The 17175-nt window shown below is 44.6% G+C and overlaps 1 protein-coding gene across 11 annotated transcripts in view; it reads right to left on the bottom strand.

Annotated features, from left to right (window-relative positions):
• Positions 1-17175, bottom strand: part of LOC146197827 (mediator of RNA polymerase II transcription subunit 12-like protein) — a 148252-nt gene that overhangs the window by 80407 nt on the left and 50670 nt on the right. For all 11 annotated transcript variants that reach the window (XM_084593060.1, XM_084593062.1, XM_084593061.1 and 8 more), the window contains exons 18-22: positions 13619-13858; positions 10147-10310; positions 6627-6735; positions 6406-6536; positions 4919-5029 (exon numbers count right to left, since the gene is read on the bottom strand). In XM_084593060.1, the coding sequence (XP_084449186.1) occupies positions 4919-5029; positions 6406-6536; positions 6627-6735; positions 10147-10310; positions 13619-13858 (755 nt within the window). The remainder of the gene's footprint in view (positions 1-4918; positions 5030-6405; positions 6537-6626; positions 6736-10146; positions 10311-13618; positions 13859-17175) is intronic.

The raw sequence follows: 17175 nt of genomic DNA, 5'->3' as shown, positions 1-17175 counted from the left end.
CCGTGTTTATTCGAATCTAGGCTGATAATTCTTTTAAAATAAATAAATAAATAAAAAACGAGATATAAAACTCCGAGGTCGGCTTAGATTCGAGGATTTTTGTCTTGGGGTCTCATAATCATAAAATAGGGGGAAAAAAAGCACGCAAGTGGCGCCCCCACGGAACGCTGACAAAAGACAAGATATAGCCGACACCGGTCAAAGCACACACGAGCACTGGCTGCCATTTTGGCCTTGTTTTCTTGTGCTCGTGTGGTACCCTGAGTGTGTTCCGTGAGTTTTTAGATGTGTGGTTTTTCACAGACACCATGGCACCAAGCAGGCAGTGTCACTATAGCACCGCCGTCAAGCGAGAATGTTATACTCGCTGCAGAAGAATCGTCAAATCTTCACGCCAGGCGGGACTTCGGCGTGGATGAAAAGAAAGTTCACCGTTGGAAAAAACAGCAGGACGAAATTTCTGCGTGCTCCGCAACGAGAAAGATTTTCACAGGATCGAAGAAAGGCCGCCATCTCGAAGTGGAGTCAGCACTGGCAAAGTTCACTAAGTTGCAGAGAGCAGTGGCACTTCCAGTGACCAAGGAAGTGCTACAAGCCAAAACAAGAGAGCTGGCAAGAGTGCGAGGTCTATGGGACCAGTTCAAAGCCAGCCGGGGCTGGTTGCAGAAGTTCATGAAGCGCTTTGGCTTCAGCCTCCGACGTCGCACGTCTATCTGTCAAAAGCTGCCGGGCGACTTTGAATAGAAGCCGATTTCGTTTCAGTGATTCATTATAAAGAAGAGGATGGAGAACAGCTACGCCCTAGGGCAAATGGGAAATGCTGACCAAACGTCCGTGTGGTTTGACATGCCAGTGGCGAACACCATCAACAAAAAAGGTGCCAAGGTGAACTCGGCCGAATACAAGAAGCAGCACATAACGGTGATGCTGTGCTGCAAGGCAGATGGCCACAAGCTGCCCGCCTCTAATTTTCAAAGGGAAGGCGCTTCTAGCTCGGGAAGTATTTCCAAGGAACGTGATCGTCCGTGCTAATGAAAATGGATGGATGACAAGCGAAATGGTTAAAGAGTGGATAAGAATAGTTTGGGAATGGTGTGCAGGGGCCCTCTCGGCCAAATATTCTCTCCTCGTCCTGGACTCGTACCGTGGCCATTTAACAGAAAGCGTAAAAGCTATGCTTGCCAAAGCCGGTACCGACGGCACTATTATAATGACAGGCCAGTTACAGCCTTCAGATGTATGCCTTAATTAGCCTTTCAAGGATCGGCTGCGCAAATACTACGTGGACTAGCTTGATGAAGAGCGTGAGCTTACATCAACAGGTCGTGTAAAGCGCGCATTGCTGGGAGTAGTGGCCAGTTGGATTTCTGCAGCCTGGGATGATATCCCGGAAAGCCTGGTTGTGCGTGCATTCCACAAGTGCTGCATTTCCAATGCACCTAATGACACTGAAGACTGCATTCTACAAGGAGCCCAGTGATAAGGAAATCAGCGATGACGGCGACGACTGAGCAGGATAATGTAAAGAAAATGTCATTTGCGTGCTGTACTTCTTATTTGCACTTGTTTTTCCGGTCGGCCTACCTACAATCGAGGTAAGCGTTTTTTTTTTTCTCTCTCGGCTTAGAATCGTGGCCAGCCTAGATTTGAGTAAATATGGTATTATCGGAAGTTCTCGATGAAGACTGAAATTGTTTCGGCGATGAAAGTCATGAGCAGCTGCTGCTGCGATGTCGCACTGTGCAAGAGGCCGCCGAGGCTCTCTATTTTTTGTTGTTGTTTTCGTGGTATATTCGATAAACCGAAATTCGGGTCGGACATTTCTGCCGGTCATGAAACGTTTCACCGCTTCGATAACTTCAAATAATTCTGGTTTACTGTAAACATTTTCAAGGTGGTTTCCCTTACAATAAATGCTTAATCTGGTTTTCACTCTGCATTGTTCTTTTAGGTCTTCAGACGAAAACTGGGTGCAGTGAAAGATGTGTGTAAGGACAAACAACAAATCTAACAACGAATCTTTAGAACCAACTTTACAGGCTGGTACCTGAGCTATTTGCGTCAGGATATAGGTAAGCGTCACCTTAAACAATAAGTTGGCCACCTTAGTGCAAGAACTGAGGCTAAGAAGTACTCAGTCCACTCCTGGCAAGTTAAAACCACTCGCCAAAGAAATTTTACTGCTTTGATACTACGAAACGTACCGTAGAAACCCATTTGTAATATGAGGTGTTTTTTTCCTGATTTTATCATGTCAGATTTTCACTATGTGTTATATGCGGATCCAAAAAAATTGCAACATATATCCGCAATTCAGGACTCATTATTAATCAGCCCTATCAGCATTAGGCTTTCAGCGAGATGAGGCGCTATCTAGTGGTGGCGTTAGCAGACTGTTTCCATGGTTTCAGCTTCAGCACTTTAACGCCGCAATTCTCGTGATTACGGTGCCCGCAACACACACGCGGCCAGAAGCATGCCGAGCCCACCTCACACGGGTTTCTCAAGGACCTCTCCAACCATGCTGGCGTGCCCCACAGTCAAATAGCAGACGCTTGAACAATATTCCAAAGGAATGTGTCAGTCACGCTTTTGAGAAATGCGGGATACCGAACGCATTTAGAGGCACCAAAACAGATTTTATACAGAAAGCAGTCTCCAGCAAGGGACTCTGTGCTGCGATACACGTACCAGACAACGATCGTGAAAACTCCAAAAATCCAAATGCGCATTTCCGAATTAGCAGGCCTCGAATTTACGAGTATTTAGTTGCGAGTTTAGGAGGTTCCGCGGAAAAGAGAGCAGGCAGCCGCAGCCGCCAACCCCTACTCTCTGGCGCCGCCGCACCGGTCATGGCTCCATTTACGCTTTACCCACTCTTCCATGGTTTTATCTGGTTTCATTTTCTGTTCCCATTTTGGACGCACGCAGCCTCTAACTACGACACTCTCTCTCTGAGGGATTTTTCTTTTTGCCACGTGTTGTGCGCCAAGCCACCCATATGCGGCGGCGTGTAGTTTGAATTATCCGTTGTAGAACTGACTCGCGCTCGAATTAACAGGCTTTATTATACAGAGATCTCTATGGAGCTTGGGCGGACCAAGTAGTACAGTTCAAATTATCCGAAAACTCGAATTATCGTGGTTCGAATTAATGAGCTTTCACTGTACAATGCCTCAACTCCCAACAGGACAGTTTCACACAGACACATTCAATAGTGTGTGCCACATTATCTCGCAAAATGACACTAGTTTGTTTCTTAATGTGGGTCGCCATGCCACCACCCCTTGATTCCTTATCTTTTTTAATACAGTTTAAAATGGATGAAAAACGTCATCACTTATTTCACAATGAAGCCATGTCTCAGTGATCACTGTAATGTGTGAACCATGGCATAATAAGGTTATATTGATAATGTCTGCCTTACTAAATAAGCTAGGCGCGTTAGTGTTTATTATGTGCTCTGTTCATGCAAACCTCGTCATGCCTTGTCCTACTTATCTGCTCTCTAATTTGAGTAAGACTACCTTTACGCATTTATTCTGTGATTCATTACAAAATATTCATGAGGCTTTGCTACACTTAACCAACTGCAATGCCTGAGAGTCATATAATTTTTCCTGTTTGGACTACAGTAGCCGACCGATTTTTTGGACTCCATTAATCCGGACTAGCACGATATTTCGGACTACATTCAGGAACTGTCACACGCCCTATAGGAACGTGTACATTTTCACGGCCGATATTTCAGACCATATGGTGTCCAAAAGTTTGATTTTTCGGACCAAATTTGGAGCCAGCAATACTGTGGAGATCGTTTTTCGGCAGAAAGCTTTTTTTTTTTGGCACGAAATATATATGAGCGGACATCGTTGTCACGAACAGCCCGGTTTTGCAAGGCCGTGAAAGCTTAGGCGAAGAGAGTCATTCAGACGAACTAGCTTGGCTCTGTGTGCATAGTTGGCACCGGAGTCAGTAGCAATAAAGGGATTCTCGGCTTTGTTATCGTGCTAGCCTAGAACACGCAATCGGACGGAAAAATGGAGCGTGGGCACAGTCCACCGCAGCGCGCTCCAATGCCGCCGCCCGCCATGGGAAAAAGCAGGGAGGGGAGTGGGGCAGTGCATTTATGTAGGCTCTCGTTCCGCTCTTTTCTTCTTTTGTTTTTTCCATGAGTTCCACCTCGCAGTCTTTGCTACCATCGTTAAACCATGGAAACAAAAACTGAATGTTATTGCGATTATTGATTCGCGCGGCGCGTGCATTTGTTCGTGGCATGCACGACCTGCGCTTCACAGTACGTCGTGAAGTGGCATGGACATGACGAAAGCATGACTGGCTGAGATATTTTAACTGGAGAGCTATAGTGGTGACAGCTTAGCACGATCCGCTTCTGAGGGGCACCAATGCGCATGCGGTCACCACTAGAGTTACGCGCTTCCCGGCGGCACGCACGCCTGCCGCGTCGGGACAGTCGGCCTGCCCGCACTGGCGGCTAGGCCCCCCGTATCAGATCGTGCTGGCACGTGCGCATGGGTGGCGAGCAGAAGCTGATCACAGTGAGCGGATTGCGCTATGCGATAATTCCCTACTATTGACTTATAAACAAAACATGGGAGCAGCAAAGTTCGCAACTTATAAGGCTGATTTTTCATAGAAAAGTGATCTTATTTTTTTTTAAAGTTCACCGATTTTTCAGACTGATTATTCGTACCATTTCCCAGGTCCCGCTGAGTCTGAAAAAATGGCCGGCGACTGTATACAGCATGCCACCATCTGTGGGGGCCCCAGTGCGCTCTCAAAGCTATTTGTGGACTCTCTTCCTTTAACGGAACAAAATTTGAGAAAGCAGAACTGAAGCCTGCCTTTTGAATAATGAGGCAACCATGAGACAGTGTCTTCCAGAGAGCATCCATACCTGTCTGCATCTTGAGCCACAGAGATGCTCTGCACAGCATTGCAGACAAAGCTGTACCTATAAGCAGGGTTCTCACTAAGTTGCTTGATCTGTTGGGGGTCCACTCTAACCCTGGTACAAGAGACAAGAGCAGAGTGAAAACATCATGAATCAGAGAATCCACAAAACATGAACACATCAAAGATAACTTCAAGGCCGCACCACGCTTCATTCAGTGAAGCTTTGATCATATCAGCCCTTGAAAACCTCAACTACACAAAGCCAACCAATAGCAGAGAAGTATATAATAAAAAAAGTAAAAACAAGAAATGCAAAGAAAAAGCAATGAACCATGAAAGAACACACGATAATGCCTGCAGATATATATATATTTTTTTATATATACACATCTCCCAAATTCAAGCTGCAATTTTCCAACACGGCTCCTTAAATATCAAATCCATTTATTCTGCGATAGCGCTACCATATTATACAAGCATATCTAAAGGCCATTTGTAATAAATTTTTCATGCCGTAAAAGGAGTGCTTTTTAATAGTACGTAAAGAGAGAGCACTAAAAACAAAATATGATATTCATAACTGAGGCACATAGAAACCATCCCTTTTTCAATTGAAACTGGAAAAAAAGGGCACCGTTACTAAGAGCCCAAATTAAGATAGAGAAGGGCGCAATTGGACACTCAGACGCCACAGCTGTGACAGTTATGGCATTTTGGTGGCTTGCTGCTTCCAGCAATAAAAACTCAGCCAGTAGGCATGCAGTACATTTGGTTATTTTGTGGGATGCAAATGTTGATTGCATTAATTTAAAGAAGCCTAAAACCTCGTTATGCATACTTTTAGGACTCACGGATCGCATTAACAGGCATTGTAACCAAAATAAAGTTTCGTTGCAGTTGACACCAAAAAATGTTTTTCAGACCTCCTCGATGACCCAGCAACAATGCCACAGCAGGGCGCATGCATTTGCAAGCACTTATCATCATAAACGTAAAATAAAGGTGCCGTTACAGTTCAAATTTTAGCACTTCATTTTGGGAATCATTTATTACCCCACTCCAGGCTAAAACCTACGCTTGCACTTGGTAGAAAAGAGGCTGTGAAAGGTCCTTGACTGAACCTGCAGTCTCTGCTTCAAGCTCTCCCTTTCTTTTCTGATGTGCCATGAAAAATGTGCTGCTAGTAACAGTAATATGCAATGCTTCGAGTGCTCGGCTGAGCCAACAATGTCCTTAACCCGCATTCTAGAAACCCCTCTTTTTTTTTAATTTCCTAAAGTGCACTAGCAAACGTGCTCTCACCTACTTATCTAACAAGAAACCTGGCAAATGCAGGCACTTCATTAGCAGTCACGCTATAAAACCATTCCGACTTCCACAAGCCTCAAAAAATGCCGCAAAGAGCTAACAAGGCATCCTGTGTCGTTTCATAAGACAATCAATGCGGAAAGTATCTTGGACATAAGTGAAAGTATTGCATCAACTTACCTAGGATTGTTTACACATTCAATCATATAAGAAGTGTTCCACAGCAAGTTGAGGGCAGATGGTGTTTGAGGTGCATAGAGTGTCTGCTTGACTTTCGAGTAGAATGAGCCAAAGATTTCAGAATGTTTGGACTGTGAGAGGGAAAAAAAAAGGCAGTAATAGAGAACTCTTGTTACAGCTCAGAAAACAGCCAATTGTAACACAGATCGATTTAGGCTCACCTTGAGATAATAGCACGAGGAGTACAGATCGTGGAGGTAGCACAGTATGCAGCGTTCCGCTGAACTGCACTCAGCAGGGTTGGTAACATTCTTCACCAGTTTACACAAACTGAGAAACAAAAGCAGTTTGATACCAATTATTTTTTTTGCGTCCAAGATTATCTTTGTGGCACTTTAAACTTACAGCAGTGTAATAAAATGCAGTATACTCGCGGCAATTCAAAATTAGATAATTCTAAAGGAATTTCAAATTTTTGTTCGACCAACTACGTTTTCAAAACCCTTTAAAGCCACTTGATTCGTGCCACGGTTTCAGATAATTCGAAGCCTTTTGCCTTGCTCCAAACTTTTGGGCACGAGAGAATGTGGCAGTTCATGAGCTGAAAATTTTGCCCCTCCAGCCATAACTCAGACATCATCCAGAGCAAGAGTGGGATGAAGTCCAAACAGTACAGTTTAGTTTTCTGAGGTTCACTACCAGCCTGCGACAATAGCGACTACCGGACATGCATTAGCGAGCTAAGCCCAACTATGCACCAATTTCGAAGCTGGCTGGCGCGCATCACTGGTCATCTTTTCTTTTAGCATCTTAGCTCATTCTCAGCTTCTGGCACTGTTCATAGCACAAACTGCCTGTGGGTGATCATGGCAATGCATCAAATTGCGACAACTTGTAGGCAAACTCGGAAGCGTGCCAAGACTTTGCAGGATCAGTAGCGGCATGGCAGATTTTTGTTAAAATTAACAGTTTTCACACCTCTGCTAATGCGTAAAAATTTGTGTTATGCACCTGTACACACCCTGCAGGTCCTTAGATGTCAAGTTGTTACACCACAAATGTTGTGGCCTCCTCACATGAACATGGGAATTATCTCACGAACGGGTTCCACTGCTACCGGGTCGTATCTGTTGAAAAGGCTGCTCATTATTGTTGAGGAGTTCTGCTTTGCTATTCCTCACAAGTAATCCTGCAGTACATACAAGGTGGAACTGTGAAACATCACGATTGCCTCGCAGATTTAAGAGACAACCACTGCCCATTTTATTTTTCATCAAGTAAATCTGCTGCAAAGCAAAACAGTTTTCTGGAAGCATTTTTACAGCCATCAGATGATTTCATCTTTCAGCAATTAGGGCACTAGTATTTCCAGTCCCTTGAAGTCCTGATCAATGTGATTTACACTTTCCTGTGAGAACGTCATTAATGACAGAAACACATAGATAAGGTAAAACAGTTCCAGAATACTATCTGTATGCACAGATTCGTGAAGCAAATTGTACTAAGGCTTGGATCTCGCTATGATAGACTTCTAATAATTCAAACAAAGTCTCTGGCACTTTATAAAGTTCGAATTAATGAGTCTACTGTGCACTGTTTGAGCAGAAAAATAACCACAATGAGGACTGTTTGTGAGCAATCAGCCACTGAAATGCCAAGCACACTTTTCTGAAGCCGCATAATCAATTCAAACTCTCTGTGGTCATTCAATGAACAACTGACTGTGACAGTTTAACAAATTCAAGCTTGTTTTAGCTGCTTTTTGTTCCTTTGTTGGTTTACGATTTTAAAACTACAATTTTCAAACTACTAAGTGCGGTGCAAATGAAATTGCAATCACTGCCACAAACCATTTCGAATGTTCGGACACCCCTAGTCGCAAAATGAGGAGCAAAAAAAATTATATCACGCTTGCCTGGCATTTTTGGCGCAAGCTGGCACAATTTTGACCAAGTGTTTGGCACAGCATGGCGCAAGTATATGCATCAAAATGGCACAAGTGGTGCAGCTTTCCCACTCCTTGATTAAGGGTCCTAGAGGATTCAATTCCCACCTCAGCCTCCCATCCCAAAGGAGAAGCCCGAGTTGGCAGTGCCTGTTGACTCGGGTACGTCGCGTGGTCCTGTGGCATCCCACAACCCACCGACCAATCCCTACCAGACCAAAGAACCTGCTAAAGCCGAGTTCAGACTATGTGCGCAATGTACGAATTGTTCGTAAGAATCGTAAGCGTAAAAAACGCAATGTGTCTGTTCAGACTGCTGTTGCATTGAGCGTAAGATGTGCAACGTCTACAGCCAGCGTGGGCGTAAATGTTGGCGGACCCGTGACTTTTATGACTAGCACAGATACGTCTGTTACAGCGCGACCAATGCGCACAGCCGTTTCGGTTGTCCCTTTCTGGTCACGGGCCATGCAGTCCTCCCAAATTTTGAGTGCAAACCAACTAGCAGGCGACATCATCCAACGCTCCTACACTGCTGCAGTGTGTCGGCTCGCCGGTGTTATTGGTGTTGTGTCAGTGATTGTGTCTGCCGGCAGCTTGATCATGTGCAGTGCAGAATCTTCTTGGCTGAGTAACAATCAGCCTCTCATAAAAAAAGTTTGGCAGAGGCCGGTTCTCTAAACCAACGGCTGAAATCGCACTGAGAAGTGCAAAACGATGCCTGGCTGCAAATTGTCAGTGCGCTGAGCCAAAGCAGTAAGTGCTTTTTCAATTTCTTTTTTCATGTGCAAACAAACTCTCAACAATCAAATGCTTCCCCTAGTTTAGAAAAGCGAGGTTATGGCGGCGGGGATGCCTGCTTTATCCCACTGCATTCTCACAGCCCATCGGCTCCGTTGACAAGTGAGAGAACAGTTGGCCTGCAGCGAAAGGCCAGTGCGGGGCAATGTTGCGGTAGAGTCGCAGAGCAGAGCTGGTGCAGCCCCATCGATGTTTGAAAGAAGCTGACGATAAAAGAGAAAACGAAAACAACGTCTTCCGAGGAGGGGCGTGGTTCTGCGGACATTTACGTGTCTGTCGTGCGCACCCCGGCTCATTGTTTGGAGTTAGTAGTACGACCTTTTGAGTCACCGCCCCGACCCGTCTCCAAGATCCCTCCAGGGCACTGGTAAACTGGATATCGCAAGCAGGGATGCCGGCAGACCGCACACCGGAACTGCGTGTGAGGGGGGTTGTTGAAAAAGAAAAAAAAAATGCTGCCTTTGACCGAGTGTTGCGGGGCGGCGGCATCAGACGTTTGACAAGAGAGGAAGAAGCTCGATGATGGAAGCTGGCATGCAAGACCACTGTCGGACCATGCGGACAGGCATGCGCTATCGAAGATTTGACAAACCCAAATTCTTGTGTTATTTGTCCGTCTTCATAGGTTGAGCGCACAGATGATGATAAGCTCATTTTGAGTCCGATGAGCCCCAACCTCCGCTATCAGCCGCTTGCTAACCGGCGCCAGGCTGAGAAATGCGACACCCAGTTGGCCCAGAGCGGTGATTGGCCGGTCGTAAAGAATGTATCTTACCTAACAGCCTGTAAGCGGGAGTTCCAGCAACTATGCGCACTTCGATAAATATGACACATTTGACAGATGCGATTGCAGTCTGAACACGGCTTAACCTACCATTTGCCGGAAGCGTGCTTGTGATATTTTGCTCACAATGCCGGCACCAAATCTTTTGGAAAGCGGGCCATTTAATACTGTCTCATTAAATACTCACTAGCCTTTAAAAGACGGCACTCACCTCTCACAGGCTTGTACTGTATAATCTTGGCACACCAGAAGGCAGCAATGGTACCTATAAAACAGGCCTACGATGTACAACCCTAGAGACGTTGCATACGTTCCGCTCAGGGCAGATCCTTTCTGGGCAAGCTGGTTCTCAACTTCGACAAGTTCTTTCAGCAACTGTAACCAGAAAGAGACCACTCCTTGTATAGTTCAATAAAGGCTGCGCTTGGGCGAGTTGGTTAGACATGTTGAACCGCTCGTGTGTCTTTTGCTGTTGTCCGTGTGTTATGCGCTTTTCAGGTTCAACATATCTTTGTATAGCAAGTCAGAACTATTGTATCCTGCATGAAGCAGCAGAAACAGCTACTAAAGCTGCACCAGCAAGTACAGCATGTGGTAAGCTTAGCACCTGGGGCCACGGAATTCATGGTCTCAGGTGGAATACCTGTTGCCATGCTTTCATCCACTTTCATCTCAATGGTGAAGCCTTACTGATGTAGTAATGGCTAATGCTAAGAGAAAAAGCAAACCATGTGGAATTACAAGTAAGGCATATTTTACTGTGCAATATGCAATGCTACTGGAATTTTTTCCCAAGTAAACACATGCCCTTGTCTGTTAGAAGAATTTTAAAGTGCTGCAGCAAAATACTGGCAAGTGAGCATCAAAGGTAAGAGCACCAGTGCAAAAGAGATAAAATAAAAAGGGGGTAGACAAATACAGTGCTGTATTTAGATCAACAAATAACATGTGCTGAGTAGCTCAACAAAGGAACATAGTGTATGTGTAGTCTTCCTCTAGCTTATTGCGGTGTACTTTTGTCAATATTGTGCACCTTAAGATTTCCCTCATCAATAATAATCAATATGGGTTTAGCAGTGGATTTTCATGCGTCACACAGTTAACCGAACTCATACACGATATTGCTTGTTCTTTAGATAGAGGGGTTCATGTTGACTGCATCTGTCTCGATTTCATGAAAGCTTTTGACGTTATACCGAAATAATTTGTTATTACAAAAATTATCATTGCATGATATTAACAGTAAAGTGACAGCATGGATAAAAGCGTACCTTCATTCAAGAAACCAAGGGTGGTGGTTAGTGGTGAAATCTCGGAAGAAGTTGATGTCACCTCAGGTGTCCCGCAAAGGTCAGTTTTAGGACCACTTTTGTTTGTCGTCTACATTGAGACTATACACTGATGACTGAGTTTTGTACCAAACTGTGGCTAATCCTGCTGACCGTGATGCTCTACAGAGTGACCTTGACAAAATCGCTGACTAGTGTGATAAATGGGACATGACGATTAAGATCCGGAAAAGTGTCCATATGTGTTTTACTGAAAAAAAGGTGACCTTGTAATTTTGTATATAGAATTAATTAAGTGCATTTGTTGTCTGTCACTAACGACAAATATCTTGGTGTTTATTTACCTAGTGAACTGTGTTGGCAGAGGCACTTTAAAAACATCACTGCGAAAGCAGATCATATTTTAGGTTTCCTATGTAGCAATGCGAGTGTATTTTTTAAAAACTAAAGAATTGCTATATTCAACTAATGTAAGGCCTATACTAGAGTATGAGTGTACAGTATAGGACCCTAAAACTAAAATGATATTGATAAAATAGACAAGGTACAAAACCAGCAAAATTCTCTGTTTTCAATTCTCTTTCAAAATTCTCTAGCTCTCTATTATGTTTTAAATAATTACAGCTGGAATTTCAGTGTGTCAACCACGCAGAAATCATTAGGATGGGTTTCATTACAAAAACGTAGATACATATTTGGGCTGAAATGCTTCCATAACATATTTCATTTTGAAACAGGTATTAACCGTATTGCCAGGTATTGCCTCCAGATCGTATATTGGCAAGAAGGGACCACTCTTATAAAGCAAAAGAAATAAAATGCAGAACAGACTTACTAAAAAGTCTTTTTTTTTTTAAACAATAAATGAATGGAATAAGCTGCCCTAAAAAGTCGTTTCATCAAAATCTAATAAAATGTTTGCCAGACTGCTGTAATATGTGTACTTGTGTTTGCTTTGTATAAAATTATGCTGTACTATTATACTTTCTGTGCTATGTCTTTTTAGCACTTTTCACGTTGTATGTTGTAAAAAAAAAAAATCCGTGCAAGGGCCACACGGATGGCCACCCTAAGTCACGGATTATAATCATTATATTTTCTCTCTGCCGCGAGCTTCCACAACCTATATCGGCATCAGTGGCACGGTGGCATCCATGGAGGTGCTAGCGATGGTGCTGGCACTGGGGTGCACCGTCAACATGAGCATGGTGAAAGCGACAAAACGCTGCCTGGAAGTGTGGTAGCAGGCTCGCCAACAAGAACAGTCATAGTTTAGACCTCAGAACGTCCCCCCCTTCCCCCTCCCTAATTTTTTTTTTGCATAACGGTATGATTCAATAAGTTGTGATCCCCGGTGGAAAGCGGAAAGGCCACATCAACATCCGCATCAGCACCATCCCAGCTTTATTTTGCGACTGTCAAAGGGATGTGAGTAGTGGTAGTGTGGTTGGCGTGGGCGCACACCGTAGTTGCAGCTTTTGTGTGCTCTCTGCTTTATTTTTCGTGAATTGCCATCGAGCATTGCCATTCTAGCACAATGGGCAAGCATATTGATAGCTACACGGCAAGCTTTAAACTGAAGCTTGCCCTCGAACACGGCAAGCTGCGGTGGGCACAAAATCTAACGTGTACGATAAGTGCATCTGAAGATGGTGCAACCAGAAGGATGCGTTGAAGAACACACCAACTACAAAAGGCATGCTTTTCGAGGAAAGCTGTGCAAACAGTTTAGACTGGGCTGAAGAAGACGACTTGTCGGGTGAACATGCATCAGAGCACAGCACCAGCTTGGAATTGGAAGGCTCCGTGAGTGACGATTGAAGAGTAAATAAATGCCGCACATTCCCTGATTGGTCTGTTTTTACTTGAAAATTGTATGCTGAATGCATAGGCCGCACCCTGAAAATTGGCCCTCAAATCTGGAAAGTGCGGCCCTTACACGTGTTTATATCGTAAATTCAACCATGTCTGAATTCATTAATGCAGTAGTAAATGGTCTTAAATGATGGTACAATGTCTCCAAGAAGTCACATTCAGCTCTACTCTAATTTGGGCAGCCATTCAGTGTTTAAAATAAAAATACCTAGCTACATAAAATTGATCTTTTCCAGTTTTGGCATGGATTGAGAGGCAGCTCATTCTGAATGGCTGACAGAAGCTTACTCGTTACCTCGTTTCTGCAGGTCAGTGCCAGCGAAAACAAGGCTGACCATAGGAAGGCCATCTTTTGGGTTGGGAGAAAACTAATTTTATAATATTTTTACCCTACTTATCAAACAGTCCACGTGAATAACCATGGGAAAAAATGAGAGAACAAACCAGTTATGTATGAAATGCAACTAGAGAGCAGACCAATCAAATCAGCCTGAATGAAACTGCAAAGCATGCTCCGACCTGGAGGCCAAACTCGATCAGGCCATGGATGTTGAAGGAAAGCTCCATGAGGTCGAAGAGGAAGGCAATGTAGTCCACCAGAGGCAGGTGGTTGGAGGAGCCCGTAGCAAAGCCGCCCAGCATCTCGAGCACTGACGCAACACAGGTCTGGGCAACCACATGCTGGTCAAAGTAGGACAGGGACTGGAACCTGGCTGTGACCGCCTCGAAGTTGAAGCCCTCTCGAGCATGCCGCTTCACCTGAACACACAGGCAAAGCAGGTGCAATGTTTAACGCAGATACCAGGGTGAATTGACATAGCTAACATGAGCGCATAAGCATGAACAGAGAATGAATATAAGAACACAACAAGCGCTTGTTGTACCCTCATGTTCTCTCTTTGTCCGTGCTTATGCACTCTTGCTAGCTATACACACGCAATGCCCTGGACCTACCATTACAGGAAGAGCACACACCGGTTACTTAGCAAGCTTTTGTTATAACATCATCTCCGTGATGGTTCCACAAATATATCTTTCCTTATGGCCTGGTCTTTCTGAATAGTTATCGTATACCTTAACACACATCCCCAACTGCTCCAGGTAGCTGCAAATACACCTCCACCAATTTGGCCAAGAAATTCGTCATAAAATTACATTTGTCTAGCATAAGTATTCCGGATAGAAGCTGTTCGAAATGAGGCAAGGTTTGATGTGACCAGTACAAAAAGTGACTGCATTATGATTGGCAGCCACTGTGACAACATCTGTAGAGCTTAAATCCAGGTTTGCCTCCCCCATCGAGATTCAAGAAAAAAATAACACATAAGCCCTAAATACCAGGCCTTTATTATAAGACTAAAAGAAAACTTCACAGGTATGCAGCCCCAACCCAAGACAATCTGGCAACTGGTGTGAAGCAAATTAATCTGGGTTGCCATTTTCTTTTTTTTGCCTTATGTAGGATTGTGTGAAAACTTGAAACATCAAATAGTCTGTGAAAAGTTATCATTCCACTTCATTCCATACTTTCAGTATTCATACTATCCTAACTTCCTAAACAATTGGAAGCTGTGAATTCACTGCTCATCTAAGCTTGGGGGAGGGGGGGGGGAGGAATACTGCAATGATTCTAAGCATCACTACACTGCATGTCGTGTTAGTTACCTTGCTCTCTTCTCACCAGATGCCAGCACACACGGCAAAAATCAGTACAGAGTAATGCTTGGCACTGCATAAAATCAATGTGCTGACAACCATTCAGATGGCTGCAGTGCAGCCATCGTAGGCTTGCAATGGCACTGCGTTGTGCTACAATCTAGTCGACGGCTAGCTCTGAACCCAACTGGCGGCAATCCCCGTATTTCAGACCACTAAGAAAGGAGGCATGGTGGTGCAAGGAGGCAGCACAGGCAGATGCATGTGCAACTGCAGTCGCTTCGTGGTGACTGCTCTTAATTTTTGGCAGTTAGAATCCAGAAACTGCTTACCACAGGTCTTAAAGGACAAGAAAAAAAGCATACGAGAGAAACTTCTAACTGGAAGCCAGTCTGCAAACCACACCGCATACAGCGCAGCTTAAGTGATGGGACACCTAAGTACAATGGCTTCATTTTCTTGCTTCAGTTTCACAGTAGTTGTAGGGCCAAACACGAGAGTTGCAGTCTGGAAAAACTTATATGAAAAAGTTAAGTGGGCAATGAGTCATTTTGGTTGCTGTGCTGCATTCAATAAATGGTGCTGTGAGGCGTTGCAAGAGAGCATGGAAGGGATGGTTTCTGTCACGTCGCAGATGAGATTGCTGCACGTGCGTCCATTTCATGAGGAGTCTTGTCGCGTGTTGCCCGCAATGCCTTGCAGCATGCCCCTCCGATGATTCACTGTTGATGACACTCCTCCAAAAAGAAAGTATCTGGCTGCCTTATAATACTTCACGACAGCATTCAGTCATTTCTTAGTCACACAAGAATCTTTTTTGTTTTTCCTTTAGTACAATCATTACACAGAGAACTGTAAACAAGGTAGTAGTTGAAAAATAAAGTTTAACATTGTAACTATTGCACAACTCCATATCTCTTATTTACAGCCTTAAAGAAAGCATAATGAAATGTCTATAGTCAATTATGCTGATTATGGGTGTTAAATATTGCTGGAACTATCCTTTTTGCTTTTCATAGCCACGCTTTGTGGAAAACCATTATTTTCCGTTTAAATTATGTGTACAGTCGAGCCCGCTTATAACGGCTCCTAAGACGAACGCTCGCTTATCACGAACAAGTCCGGTGGGACCGTCAAAAAATACATTAGGGCTATGGCACTCTGTCTCGGCTACAACGAACACCTGTGAGACTAGCCGATCGGCTACAGCGAATGCCTTGGTGCCGCGGACCACTTTCCACATGCCGAGATCCGTCGATCCTGTGCTCTGTAAGCCGTGACAATCGGTGCTGTAGCCGTGGTGAGCGAAGCGGATGCAGAGCGACTAAGAAACATGTTTATTCTGCATGTTGGGCAGTACAGAACAACACTAACTTGAACTATGTGCTCACTCGCCTTTTTAACCAAAGAGCAACGCTTCCGCGCGACACACTAGATTCCAGTCGCTCACAGTGCAGTCACATGACACTTCATCCTGTGCTCTGCAAGCCATGACAATCGGCATTCCTGATTCCCCCACTGCATCTCGCCCGAGGCATGAGGGGCGACGCAGACGCAGCAAGCGGCTTCCCGGTTTATCTCTCGCGGCATCTCACCAAAGAAACAAGGAGCGGTTCAAACGCGGCAAGCAACTTCCCGGGTTATCTTTTGCGGCATCTAAGAAAGAGGCACGGAGGAGTGGGTACACAGCAAAGAAAGCGGCAAAACGAAAAAAAAAAAAAAAAGAGCCGAGCCCAGCACATGCGAGCCACGTGAACATGCAGGTTGAAGGAAAGGGCCAAAAGTAACTTCTCATTCGCCATAGGACCCCATTCGTCACCATCAACGTCAGAGCAACGGTCAAGTTTGATACCAATCGACAGCGTAGCATGCAATCATGTGCTGTCGAACCCACCTTCCCTTCCCCCTCACCCCTTTCCTCTATTCCCGCGTCTCACATGACTGACAGTGGCACAGTGCGTAGTCGTTTACTCGTTTTTCTTGTTGCTTGCAGTTGTGCTGGTGCGTTGTTTGTTTCCTAGTGGTGTGAAGCCTGTATTCAAAATGGCGGATTCGCCAGCGTATACTTTGACAGAGAAGCATAAAGCTTTGGACCACAACACTTTTGATATTGAAAGATCTTTCTCAAGGAGCGAAAAATCCCGGACTGGTTAAAAAGTACGGTTTGTCAAAGTCTGCAATATCCACAATACTGTAAGAGAAAGATAAAATCTTGAAGAGTGCCGCCATGGACTCTGTGACGATGAAGTGCTTACGGAAGGCCACACAAGCAGACATTGAAGACTCACTCCTTAAGTGGTTCCTTGACGCTCAGGCATGCAATCTGCCTATCAGCGGACCGCTGATGTTGTTCAAAGCAAAAGACCTTGCATTCCTCTTGAACTTCCCAGATTTTTTCCCTGGAAATGGCTGGCTCCATC

Source organism: Amblyomma maculatum, chromosome 2 (genome assembly GCF_055883805.1).
Source record: "Amblyomma maculatum isolate TAMU_Amacu chromosome 2, ASM5588380v1, whole genome shotgun sequence".
Classification (NCBI taxonomy): Eukaryota; Metazoa; Arthropoda; class Arachnida; order Ixodida; family Ixodidae; genus Amblyomma; species Amblyomma maculatum.
Note: the sequence above shows the minus strand (reverse complement) of the source record. Positions and strands in the feature narration are given on the sequence as shown.